This window comes from Polypterus senegalus, chromosome 5, assembly GCF_016835505.1.
Source record: "Polypterus senegalus isolate Bchr_013 chromosome 5, ASM1683550v1, whole genome shotgun sequence".
In the NCBI taxonomy this organism is placed as follows: Eukaryota; Metazoa; Chordata; class Cladistia; order Polypteriformes; family Polypteridae; genus Polypterus; species Polypterus senegalus.
The window spans coordinates 152,130,811-152,144,681 of record NC_053158.1 but is presented as its reverse complement, the minus strand read 5'-3'; the positions used below and the strand labels follow the sequence as shown (position 1 = coordinate 152,144,681).

At 37.3% G+C, this 13,871-nt stretch overlaps 1 protein-coding gene across 1 annotated transcript in view; it reads left to right on the top strand.

The window, feature by feature from the left end:
* The window catches only part of reck (reversion-inducing-cysteine-rich protein with kazal motifs), a 253,720-nt gene that overhangs the window by 126,680 nt on the left and 113,169 nt on the right, over nt 1-13,871 (top strand). The window contains exons 5-6 of the mRNA XM_039753505.1: nt 1,596-1,681; nt 1,788-1,835. Coding sequence (XP_039609439.1) covers nt 1,596-1,681; nt 1,788-1,835 — 134 coding nt within the window. The remainder of the gene's footprint in view (nt 1-1,595; nt 1,682-1,787; nt 1,836-13,871) is intronic.

Sequence of the window (13,871 nt, the reverse complement as noted above, 5' to 3'; positions counted from 1 at the left end):
AAAAAAAACGCTAACCTTTACAAGTATAATAAATGAACACCAGCTGTTACAGACTCAAATCAAATGTGTGTTTTTATTGTATAATAATAACAATAAGAGCAGCTCACTTCTCAAAACGGTAATTCTGGTTAGCGGCCGGCCTCGAACCATTGATTAGGAGTCAGCAGCTCTTACCTCTGCACCACCCAATTGGTAATGTCTGCCTCGTACCCTAACCCAAATTTCTTTTTTTTGCATTTCCTGTCATCCTACATTTACATAGATCGTTAGAGACACGGAACACACATAACGGTATTTGATTTACCCTATACAACTCCAGGTACCTCACACCCAGATAAACGAGACTTGAGCTCTGAGAACTTTTCGCCCGAGTTGACTGTGGCGATTGGTCAGGGGTGGGGGGTTATGGGACAGTAGGCTGCTTGTGCTGATCGATACAGTTACAAAACAAAAGACACTGGGTCTTTTAAGGTAGGCCAGGATTTTTTTTTTTTTTCATAGGCTTCAGGGATTCTTGTGTTAACACCCTGGGGGGTCTAGGTATTGTATTAACTTTATAAGTGAATCAGAGATATCAGTTTAGTACCATATTATTAATTCATTGGGTAATAGCTTCAAACTTTGAATCGTAACTGATGAATGTTAAAAGTCGGGTCAGACTGAACAAAATGGGTCCGAGAGGATTCAAGCCAGTAAAATTGGATTTCGCTATCTTGCACTATATAATAAAATGCTACTGTCTCTGTGTGTATGTGTGTATGTCCAGTCCCTCCATGCAGTCTGATTTATCAGTTTGGCTTTGGTTGTTTAGTGGTAGGGATGAGGTTAGTTTAGGGATTCAAAGTTCAATTCCTGATTATAAGAATTAAATGGAGAATTACATAGACAATTCCTATAACTTACCAACAGACGTTAGGTTGCTAAATGCTAATGAGGCGCAACCCGGTTCTCCTTCAAACACATGAAATATTCCCAAGAACACTACTGCTGTTTTCACAGTGGATAATTGGAACCCGTCTTACTGTTGGTAATTAAAAAGAGGAGGGGAGGCGAGCAGGGTGCCATGAAATGAAAGTCTGACAAGCAGGCTTTGCAGGACCATGATTGAGAGAGGAAGTGCGAGGCAAGAGAAGCTAAGACCTCTAAGGATATTGAGGAAAGGTGTAGTAGGAACACTGATGGTACATGTACATTCAGAGATATCAAATATCTTTAAGTGTATTGTATTACCTGTCTGTAGCTAGTTAATTATAATATTTTTGTTGTAAGTGACATTTTATTTTTTAGCTACAGGATTTGTTTATGTGCTTCTTCTCTTTGCCTTCTGTGAATGGTAGAACACCAGTGGGTTGGGGACTTCTTTTCTTAAGGCTGTTTTTAACTTTTCATTTTTCATTTGCTTGTTCTGTTTTTTCTTTAAAATTTACAAAAACATGTTTGCAAAAAAAATGTATAGTTTGTTTAATCTCAGTTCTACCTGTCCTCTGTTTGAGTGTTGAGATGTAGGAAATTCTACTTAAGAACAAAACTTGAAAAGTGAAAAAACTTCACTGTAGGAAATTAACCACAATGACATTGATTGGTTTAATTTGTAGGGGCATCAAAAAAATCAGACGGCTGGGTAGGCCTTGGGTGCTGTGAACTTGCTATTCTGGTTGAATGTCGGCGCGAGTGCAAATCCGTAAGTATTCCTTAAAAGCTGCTTAAGAACACTTACAGAGACTGTAGCTCTTTAAATTAACCTGAGTTTTTTCAACATCAAGAATATGTGTCTTTATTCTCTGTAGGCATCATCTAAGAGCGACATTTCAAAAATATGTAGAAAGGAATATGAGGTATGTATTTTTTCAATTATGTACATAGTAGTAGTAGTATAGTCATGTGATCAGAGCACAGTGAAATTTGTACTTGCATGTCCAACTGACATGTGACATGTCACCAGTCTCCGACACCATGGTATGTTTCCCATCTTCTTGTGTCAGAGTGTGGATTAAAGAGGGAAGCATTCCATTTCACATAATGTTTGTGCAGATGAGCTTGGGCATCTGATCTATGACCTGTTTTCATGCAGGTGTAGAGGACATTGAATTCTACGACTGTCAGATCTGTACAAGTGATGTGTGTTATTTTACAGCATTAAATAATGCAGTCATGTGCTAATTTATGGCCAACTGAATTGAGGTGATTCTTGTTTATAGACAAGAGCCATAAGAAGACAGTTGGGTAATAATGTACTAGAAATTGCTAAAACAAGTCACAGTAATTAATCTTTCATTATTACTCTTGGAAGGGCACTTTAAGGTTTGTTTTAATCAGCACTGCTCCAAATTGCTAATTCTTATATACTATATTCGGCCTGCACGGCCTTCCTTACACCAGTGTTTCTCAATTTTTTTTTTGTCCCACACTCAAGTTTTTACTTTTTAAATTAATTTGAAGAGCCATTATCACTAATTGCAAACCGCCCTATCAGCAAAATGAAGATGATCAGGGGTTCCCCTTGGTAAAACAAGCTCACTTTGAAAGAGGGAAACATATTGCACTGCGCCACCATGCACTTTGGCAAACCAACAATGTCAATCCACGACCCACAGTTGAGAAATACTGCATTACATGGATGTGACATGCAGCTGCCAAGATACGAATATCTGTTTGTACTACTCTGTACTGCCAATTAAAGTACATATGCATATTGATCATCCACAGTAGAGCTTCAGTTGCAATGACCTGTACACTTTGTGACCAACATACAGATAATTTGACATACAAACCAATGGCCAATTGCAAATGGACCCGCAAGTTAGTGCATGATTGTAGTTTGATTGCATTGAGCTTGACTTTTTCTTTGTTAATAACTGAACATTCTGAGTTTTACTTTGAAAGCTAAGAACTTTATACTATTACAGTTCATTAAAAGAATATGTTTATCCTAATTTAATTTTATCGATAATGGAGCGAACTGCAATATGAGTACAGGAACTTTTATACTTCGAAAGTATTACTGCTACATTAATATTTTTGTTCATTGTGATGTATAACCTCTTGATCAAAGAGCTGATAAGAGCTGATTTGGAGTTAGAAAGAAAAAAAGGTCTCAAACATTCAATCAAAAGAAAATATTATAACCATCATGTGTCATAAAATGTAGCACCCTATCCCGACATCCATTTGGACTTTCTCATCAGACCTCTGTAACATTTTTGCTAAAATGGAGTTGTAGTCTGTGTACAAGTAAATTAACCGTATCTTTACTTTAATGCTGTTGTGATGTGAAATTTTGTATATAGGTTGATAAATATTTTTTATGTCTTTATTTGTAAGTTAGACAAATCAAATGTGATATTAGTATTTCAGGGTGTCATATCATTGGTAAGAACAGCAGTGCTTTGATGTTTAACCAAGTGCCCTGCCCTCCCTTTTGGACTGATATGGAAGTTATGTGCAGGGTTGGGGTAAGTGCCTAAAACCAGTTTGGCTAGTGATTCTGTGCAGGACAGGAAGTTCACCTAGCTTATCAAATGGTCTTTGGTGCGGGTGTGAAGGGGCTTACTGCCTTGTGTGTGGGATGGATCATCAGATCAGCTTTGGCAAGAGTGACTGTGCTTCACTCCTGGGATAATTGGAGTGCTTGGCTGATTGCGCAAAGGTGAATGGATTAGTCAGGTGCCTCATTCACACCTCAGAGGTAGGAGCATATCATACCTGTGCCCAAAAAGGCCATATAAGAGGAGCAAAAGAAAGAAAAGGAGACACAGAGGTTAAAGAAGGGAGAAAGAAGGCAGGACCGGGAAGAGAGAGCCAGTGCAAGAGAATGGAGGCAGTCAGCAAGGAAGAGTCTCAGGAGAGGAGCGTGTTGTTGCTGCTCAAGAGGGGCCTGAGGGTTGCTCCTGCTGAGCAATCTGGGGAGCAGGAGAGGCCAACTGCTCCACGAAGGCTCCCTCGCAAGGCTGAGGAATGGCAGCGGGAGTCGGAGGAGTGAGGCTTGGTGTGACACGCTTCTGGGAAACTGTGACAGCAGCAGGGGTCCAAGCCAGTCAAAGGGTGTCTCCTCAGGCTACAGGATCCTCTTGGGGTTGGCGGAGGAGACATCTGTTTTAAGGTGGATGCACTCAGGGCTCATGAGTTTTTATAGAACTGCTTCCTGCCTGTGATTTTTTTTAAACCTCATATTTCATGGAATTATTTAATGACATTTAACTTCCACTGGACACTTTGGTTTTGTTGGATTATTTATTGATTTGATGAAGAGTTGTATGCACTGCACTTTTTTTTTTTTTGGTTCTAATAAAAGCACCAAGACTTTCTGCAATAACTCCTTGCTAAATGTATGTGTCCTCATTTGCCCAGCTCATATCAGTACATGATTATCAACGTTTACAGTTTGAAGAGGCTCCCAGAAGCGACAAGGGAGCCTGGAGCCAAACCTGGACTGTCACAGGAAGTGATAATGATAAGCAAGTACACAAAATGTTGATTATATGATGTTACCAAAATGTTAAAGATGCAAGTAATCAAAAAAGACTATTCTGCCTATGCTAGAGAGAAAGCAGATTTCTTTTTATTTTTAAAAGGACCACAAGATTGAAATGTAATCTGTGCAGTCTTTCATAAAAACACAAATCGTAACCTAGAATTTTCATTGCAAAACTATTGCAAAATGTTCAAAATAAACTGAATTCACTCCTAAGCACACACCAAATGAGCAATCTTTTGCTTTCAATCCAATCATAACCTAGAGATCCTTGGAACTGACCGTTATGAGATCACATTAATGACATAACATGTTGTGCTGCCTGAGCTAGTTACCAAAGCAACCAGCACAACATATGACGGTGTCCATAAAAAGTTTCGAAAGATGTGATGAAAATGTTAACACATTGGAAAATGAATCTGAAAAATATTTACAGAGAAGATTTGAATTTTGCCTGTTTTAAAACCCTGCTATAATGGTAAATGAACAAAAAACATGCAGAACACAGAAAAAATGTATAAAAGGTTATGACTGTAACATAGGTGTAATAAACATGAGCAAACATTAGTAGTAAGTGAGTAATGCATTCCTGACAGTATACTGGTCAAGGGAGAACCTGATTAAATGACAGTGTTAGTGTGCGTAGCTGACCAGTGCTTTTCACAACACTCCTCCTTAGCCAAGCATAACCACTGTGCATGATTACCAAAGCTTAGAGAGAGACTTTTACTGCAGGACTATAAGCCTGTCCATTAACAGCCAGATTGGCTAAACGGAGTTCACTACTTAGCTGAGCGATAGGCCTCATTGCTTCTAAATCCAGTGACCTGGGTTTCCGTCACAGCCTTTCCATCTCTGGATGGATGGGGACTGGGAAGGAGAACGACAACCTGAGTGATTCTTCAGCAAAGACAAATAGTTTTATGAGCCAAATTCATTTAGAGATGGGCTGACAGCCTGAGTGATTCCTCAGCCGAGACACAGTGTGTCAGAGGGAAACTGCATTTGTATTTGAGAGCGGTGCTTGGCATTTTCCACATAAGAGGAACAGGTAAAGGGGCCGCCTCTTTATCTCATTTTTTTGTTGTTTATTAGAATTTGATCATCTTTAGTCAACATCAGTCACTTTATCTGGGAGTTATAAGTGTATGGATTAAAACGTTTAATTTAGTTGCTTAATAGTCTTTAGAGAATTGTGGGGAAGCAGTATAACAGTATATAAACTCCGGCTCTCTTTTTAAGTTTGAGGAAGCACTCAGGAGATGTGAAACTGACATTTCCACGTTTCTTAGAAAAAAACCTGCCATAACACTTAATGTATATGAATAATCATAACACATGATGAATTTATAAATTTCTTATGTTCTAAGTCAGACATTTCCGTCTGTGATTGTTATTTTCAGTGCCACGCCACACCTGCTTTTGGACTTCTTAGACTTCTCGATTGAGGTTTGACACCTAACATTACAACCTCCTTCATCACTTTCATTACTGTATATTTCTTTAAATCCAGTGAAAGATTTACAGTGACCAAGTAAACACTTTTTCACACAATTGTGATTGTAGATTTTTGTGACAAGTACACATTTTATTTTGCTTGCAAAATTTACTCCAAAAAATTGCCTAATTTAGTTTTGTCATTTACATATTTCTACATCCCACACTTTGTTTTACGAGGCCTATGCTGTGGAAAAAGAGAAATAAAATGCATTGGGCTTTCCTTGCTAGGATAAAATAATCACAGCAAATTGGAGAGCGATAGGGAGCAGCTTTTTTCTCCAACATGTATTATCTGGTCATTGGCCTCGATGTCTGATGTCTCATACAGCAGAGCAGATTAGTTATGGTCTTTGGAGAACTCCCTCTCCTTTCTTGTCTCACAAATAGCAGGCATTGCTTCTCTTCCCAGATAGTGTCATAGCACTCTGTCTCTTTGCCGAGTGTGACCTCAGCTGTTGTCGTTGATTAGCAGATAATTAAAAACAGTGCAAATGTCCCAGTGAAGCTAGTTACATTTTTTCTCTAAAGTCTCAGCTGGCATGGCACTCTTTATGTGTGACTGTATAGGAATCAACACTGGAAAACATTGACATATGCAAACATTGATTTTATTGCCCTAGTTTTTAGATTTTTTTTTTGATTTGGTATGTACTTAAATTTAGTTTATGTGCTCCATTACTTAGAATATTTTAATATAGAGGGTGCAGACATGATTTCATATATGTGTTGTTTTGTAGAATATTTTATCATTTATGCTAATTACTTACTTAGGTTTAGTGCTTAAGTTACATAATGTTTTATCATACAGTACTGTACATCTGATTATTTTAGTTACATTCCCTTTTTTAAAATAGTTAATTATTTAAGATATACATTTCAGCACATATTTGAATTTTAGGATGGCACAGTGGTTAGTGCTGCTGTATCATGGATCCAACATATTTTGTTGGAATCCCTCACCCAATTCTTCTTTTTGTGGTCTTTTTATGTTTGTGTGGAATTGCCTTCTGCATCCCCATAGATGTGTATGCTAAGTTAATTGGTGATTCTAGAATGGCAAAAATTACCCAAGTATATAAAAGGGGTGATTGCGCAGATCCAATTAACTATAGGCCAGTAAGCTTAACGTGCATCACAGGTAAGTTAATGGAAGGATTTGTTAAGGAAAGGATTGAGCAGCACATGGTAAGAACAGGAGTTTTAGTGAACAGTCAGTATAATTGCAAAAGAGGAAGGTTGTGTTTTGCTAACATGCTGGAATTCTATGAAGAAGCAACAAAACCATATGATTAAAGTGTAGCATATGATATTATTTATCTTGATTTTCAGAAAGCATTTGATAAGGTGTCACATGAGAGGTTGGGCATCAAACTAAAAGAAGTGGGATTTCAGGATGATGTTTATAGATGAATGCAGAATTGGCTCAGACACATGTAAATGATTTGGATAGGAATACAAATAACAAGCTTGCAGATGCTACAGACTGGCAGATCATCTTGGATTAGTTGAATCTTTACAGGGGGACTTGGACAGATTTTTTTTTTTTACACTTTATTAATCCTGAAGGAAATTACTTGGTTTTCATATACCCCTTCAGGTCAGAGCATAGGGTCAGCCATTGTATAGCACCCTGGAGTAATTGAAGATTAAGGGCCTTGCTCACGGTCCAAGCAGAGTAGGATCTCTTTTGGAAGTGACGGGGATTCAAACCAGCAACCTTTGGGATACCAGCGCAGATCCTTAGCCTCAGAGCCACCACTCCACGCAAGATTTATGGTAGATGAAATTTAATGTCAGTAAATATAAAGTATTACACATCTGAAGTAAAAAAAGTTAGGTTGGTATACACAATGGGAGGTCTGAAAATTGAGAGTACACCTTATGAGATGATTTTAAGAGTCATAGTGGACTTGACACTATCAACTGCCAGACAGTGCTCAGAAGTCATTAGGAAGGCTAACAAAATGTTAGGTTATACAGTAGAAGTCAAGAAGGTTATGCTTAAGCTTTATAATGCACTATTGAGGCCTCATCTGGAGTATTTTGTGCAGTTTTGGTCTCCAGGCTACAAAAAAATATATAGCAGTGCTAAAAAAATGTGCAGAGAAGAGCAACTAGGCAGAATCCGGGACTGCAGAGTTATGCGGTGTAAAAGAAAAGACAGAATCGCATCAAGGTTTGAGGTTTTTATGCCCCATATACTGTAACAAAATAGTAGAATATGTCTTCTTCTCAAACAAAACAAACTTGTATGAACTCAAAAGACAAAGATGGTGGATTTAGAGGGACAATATAAAGGGGTGGACCGGAAATCAGACGTGATGGTTGCTGGGAAGGCGTGATGGTGGATGAGAGTGTGACGTCATCTTTGGGGGACCAGAGGGAAGAAAGGAACCCGGAAGTGGAGACTGTTGTTTACTCCGGGCGGTGTTACGGCGGCATTGCTTCGTCTTTTCTGAGGAAAAAGGGAGAGAGAGGTTAGTACGCTGTCTTCATCCCCTGACGGGTCTCATCGCACTGTGCGTCAGGTCCTTCAACTGCTCCCGATGCGCTCGTGCGCGACAGTGGAAAGACTGAAGCAGTTGAACCTTTCCAATTTAAGCAAAAGGAGATTAAGAAGTTACATGATTAAAGTGTTTAAAAGAATGAAAGCATAGATGGTCAACTCTTCATCTCACTCTAGCTGGAAGAATTAACACTGTTAAGATGAATATTCTTCCTAAGCTCCTTTTTTTATTTCAAAACATCCCAATATACATTAATAAATCATTCTTTAAGCAATTAGATTCAACAATAACCTCATTTATTTGGAATTCAATACATCCACGCATCAAAAGAGCGACCCTACAAAGACAAAAGGCAGAAGGCGGCATGGCTCTACCTAACTTCCAGTTTTATTACTGGGCGGCAAATATACAGGCGATAAGAACCTGGACACAAATAGAAGAACATACACAGGCTTGGACCACAATAGAAGTAAAATCCTGCAGTACTTCTTTGTATTCCCTGCTCTGCGCTCCAATAAACACACGTTATCGGCAATACACTAATAACCCAATTGCGCTCCACTCACTTAAAATCTGGAACCAATGTAGAAAGCATTTTAAGACGGAGAAGCTTCTATCTGTGGCAGTTCTGCAAGAGAACCACCTCTTTCAACCTTCACAAACATATGCAGTTTTTAATATCTGGAAAAAATTTGGAATTAACTTGCTTAGGGATCTTTATATAGACAATGTCTTTGCATCCTATGAACAATTACATTCCAAATTTAACATTCCAGCTACACATTTCTTTCACTATCTTCAAATCAGGAACTTTGTTAAACAGAACCTTCCAGATTTTCCTCATCTTGCACCCTTATCCATGCTGGAAAAAATATTGCTCAATCTCAAGAAATTAGACTCCATCTCTACAATATATAAAATCATTTTACAATCCCTTCCCTTCAAAGATCCAAGAGGACACTGGGAAAAAGATCTCTCAAGTAATATATCAGAAAAGGAGTGGAAAGTAGCAATGCAGAGAATTCACTTGAGCTCCATATGCGCAAAGCATACAATTATACAAATCTATTATATTAAATTATATATCGAGCACATGTGTCTCGGCTAAAACTCTCCAAAATGTTTCCAGGGCATGATCCAACCTGCGAACGCTGCAACCAAGCCCCAGCCTCACTGGGTCACATGTTCTGGGCCTGCACCAAATTAACATTATTCTGGACAAAAATTTTAATTACCTCTCAGACAGCCTTGGACTCACAATCCCTCCTAACCCATTAACAGCTGTGTTTGGGGTTCTTCCAGAGGGGCTTAAAGTGGAGAAAGACAAACAAATTGTGATTGCATTCACTACACTCTTGGCATGCAGACTTATTCTGATAAACTGGAAGAACCCAAACTCTCCTCTTTTAAGTCAGTGGGAAACTGATGTGTTATACTATTTGAAATTGGAAAAAATCAAATACTCAGTTAGAGGATCTGTACAGACTTTTTTCAAAACATGGCAGGATCTAATCAGTAATATTTTAAAATAAGTTTATAAAGCACAGAGAATTTATTAATTTAGGTATGTTTACAAGCCTTACATTTTACGCCGTTTGGCTTGCTCTCTCTCAGGGGTGTGGATCGATCTGTTCTTAACTCAGTTTTTCTTTTTGTAAAACCTTATTGATTTGTATGGATTGTAATAAAATTAATAAAAATAATAAAAAAAAATAGAATAAAAAAGTAATCAGTACAGTGGATCAAAACTATTATTTTATAACAAAAACATGGGGGCACAGTTGGAAACTTGTTAAGGGTAAATTTCACACAAATGTTAAGTTGTTTCTGGCACAGAGGTACATACTGTAGACACATGGAATGTGTTACCAAGTAGTGTGGCAGACAGTAGGATTTTTGGGACCTTCAAAACTCGACTAGATGTTATTTTGGAGGAATTAGGAAATAGGACTGGCAAGCTTTGTTGGGCTAAGTTGCCTGCTCTGTACAGTATTATGTTCCATTTCGGTTTATTATGCCCAGCTCTGTGTTTAATAGGAGAGTTTTTCATCTTGGATTTTGCTGACATGTATATGAAAACAAACTTTACATAACCCATTCTGTGTTTATGAAGGCGTGAATGTGTTCTGTCATCAGAAGACTGTCAGTGGTGTGCATATCTTATTGTTGTTAGTGGTAGTCGTGTATTCTTGTATAACCTTGACTTCTTTGGCTGCAATGTTAAGAACATTTGTCTTTTTTGTAGTCCATTTATGTTTGGGTATTTCTAAAAACATTGCACACATGTACTGATACAAATATAGCATCCTGAATGATCATGTAATTAGAATTAAATGTACCTATCTGAATCAAGGGTTAATTAAAAACAGTAGTTTTCACCATTTCTCTGACAGCAACAAATATATATATATATATATATACAGTATATATATTCTCACACAATCACAGGTGTATTTTTTTTCTTCAGTGTATTAACTAGACATTTGTAATTCTTGAGGTGTAATTATAAAATATTGATTACCATTTTAATTATGTAGTTCTTGATTCCTACCAAAACTACATGACGCACAGCAACAAATAATAAATGCAGTGCAAATCTTTAAAAGAAGCCTATTGTTTACTAAGCAGTATTTTCAAATTCATCTTTATCTTTTCTTTTTCCAATTAAAAGTGTATGCTGCGGCATTTTAAGCAAGCACACTGCCCAAACCCAAGCAGTGTCTATTTTAATTTAAAGGACAAAATAAACATCTGAGTTCATTAAAGCAGCTTTTCTTGCCATTTGTCTAGTTGCGCAAGATGGCGTTTTTCAGTTTATTACTCCACTTTCTTTAATGTAAAGGCTAATATACCAACAGCCTCTCGTTCACTGATAAAACAAGCTACCACTCACTGCTCTTTGTTTACACTGCTGGAGGTTCTCTGCAAATGAAAAAAAATATGCACTGTCTGAAATACAGTAATACCCTGAGTAAAGGAGCACTACAACTAAATTACCATAAAGCTTAGAAAAGCAGGAGCTGAAAACAGCAGTTTTTGTGATCAGCCTTTTTACTAATCACCAATCGAGTATTTTTTTGGTGAAAATCAATCGATTTCGATCGGCAGTCGATCAATCAGAGAATCACTACTAAAAACTGAAGGTCAAAAGATGAAGGGTACTTGTAGAAGTCCTGAACTAACTAAATCACCTTTCCCAAACTATAACGAGCACACATACACTATCACAGTTTGACTAGTCATGATTTCCAAATTATTGGATACTTTCATCTTAAACAATGTGAACACAATGATGCTGTATGTCACGTCGATGTATGGTCAGGCCTACCGGGCATCATTGTCAATATAGCTACAGCCAGAAGAAAGCATTCCCAAGAGGTGTAGATCACAAACACATCGGTAAACAAAATGCCATTGAAATGACTTTACGACATAATGATAAAAATAAACAAAACATACTGATAATAAGAAAGCACAAAAAAGTCACTGAAATTGTCCAATTGGCAGAAAATGTTCAAAACAATAACATTTGTCAGATGTCTTCTGCAACTTGCAAACTTTGATTCATAGAAGCTGGAAGAAATGGATGTTCTGCACAGTGAAAAATCAATAGCAAGAGGAAATAAAATTTCAGTCTAGAGAGTGAAAAGCAATAATTTGCACCATTAGCACTGTGGTATTTTTTTCTGTCTCTATTATGTGGATAAGTATGCAGATTTTCATCACTTACACTAGATGTATTCAGTATACAAGTAAGACATCATTTACAATTCTTGATTTTAAAATAAACATGCATACAATTTGGCATTTAAAGTACCTTTTTTGATTCATCTGTTTAATGGTGGTTCCTGGTGATTATGGAAATAGCGGTATTAGTGAGTATGTTAAAAAATTCCATGATTTAGTATTAGTATTATATGAGCAAGTAGGTGCTGAAAGCTGAAAAAGTAACTGTGCGCAGAAAATGGAATAGTAACATATGCAAAATTATCACCGCATTTGACTTCTTTTTTTGTTTTTTTTTATGTTACACTTTCCTACATGATTAATGTCTCATAAAAGTATTCCATTCATTTCCATTGCAGTTTTTGATTTTAGCCATCTGGATTTTGCTTATGGACATTTCTTATTCCGAATTCATAAAGTGGACAACTTGTTTGAGCTCACCATAGGGAAGAGTGTATCTCTAACATACTGTATATGTTTATATTCCTTTTTTAAATATAGTTAAAAGGGTTAGGTTTTCCATCAGTCAGGGAGACAGCAAACAAACAGCTCATATTGACAAGACAAATGTTTCAAATTCTTTTCCGTGCATGTGTGTGGGTATGTGCATTATATCATGCATTTGCTAGGTTTAAGTAAAATGAGCTAAAATAAACAGTTCTGTGCTTAGCTTTGAGCTTGGCTATGTTTCCAAGTGACCCCTGGCTGGCACCATCAGTTCTTCTGTCTTTGCAGAGCTGGAGCGTTATGTCTTTGTGTGTATTTGTAGAGGGCTGGGATAACTGGGATAGGTCTTATTTGATCTTTGCTGTCTAAACATAGGAAAAGAAAATAGTTCAATGGCACTTTTCTTTGTAGCTGTTCCATTTACTGAATCTGCTGAAAGTTCACAACATTTTCGCCCCTTATGTTTTTCATTTTACGTCCTGTAACCTAAGTACTGGCAGCTAGGGCTAGAGGTTCACAAATCTGTAGTCGCGGAACTGTTTACTCATTTCTTTAGAGTGATGGCCTTATGACTGTTGTTTATAGGGTCAGGTCAAATCTTATTTGGTTGTTGTGAATGTATTCCTGGTTTTCAGTCAGCAATGTATTCATATTTATATCAAATTGTATAAATTACACATACTCAGAAAGAAAGCAACTTTTATGGATTTAAACATGAAATACACATTTAGTGGACAGTAACTATTAAATTGCTGGGTTACAGCAGGACACATAAAAAGGCACAAACATACATTTAACAAGAATTATAATAATATGTTAAATGAATACAAAAACACATACTTTATACTAAGAGGTAACTATATTAATAAAGTGTAGGCATTCATTAATTGTAAAGTGATTAGATTAAAATCGCACATATTTATAAGTTACAGTTTCATAGAACAGGATGTCAGTCATTGGCACATTATATTGGACACAGTCTCATTATCTTTTAAAATGTCATCTCAGTACCTTCCAGTGCACGGGTAGCAATACCACCCCAGCCTAAGGGGTGACACATTTTAGTGCCTGATGGCTGATGGTACAAAGGACATCACATAGGCCTCTGTGGAGCAATGCAGTTCTCACAGTCTGTTACTAAATCTGCTTCTCTGTTTAGCCAAGACCTCATGCAAAGGATGACATCCATTGTCCAGGATAGTCATTTGCTTACTGAGTGA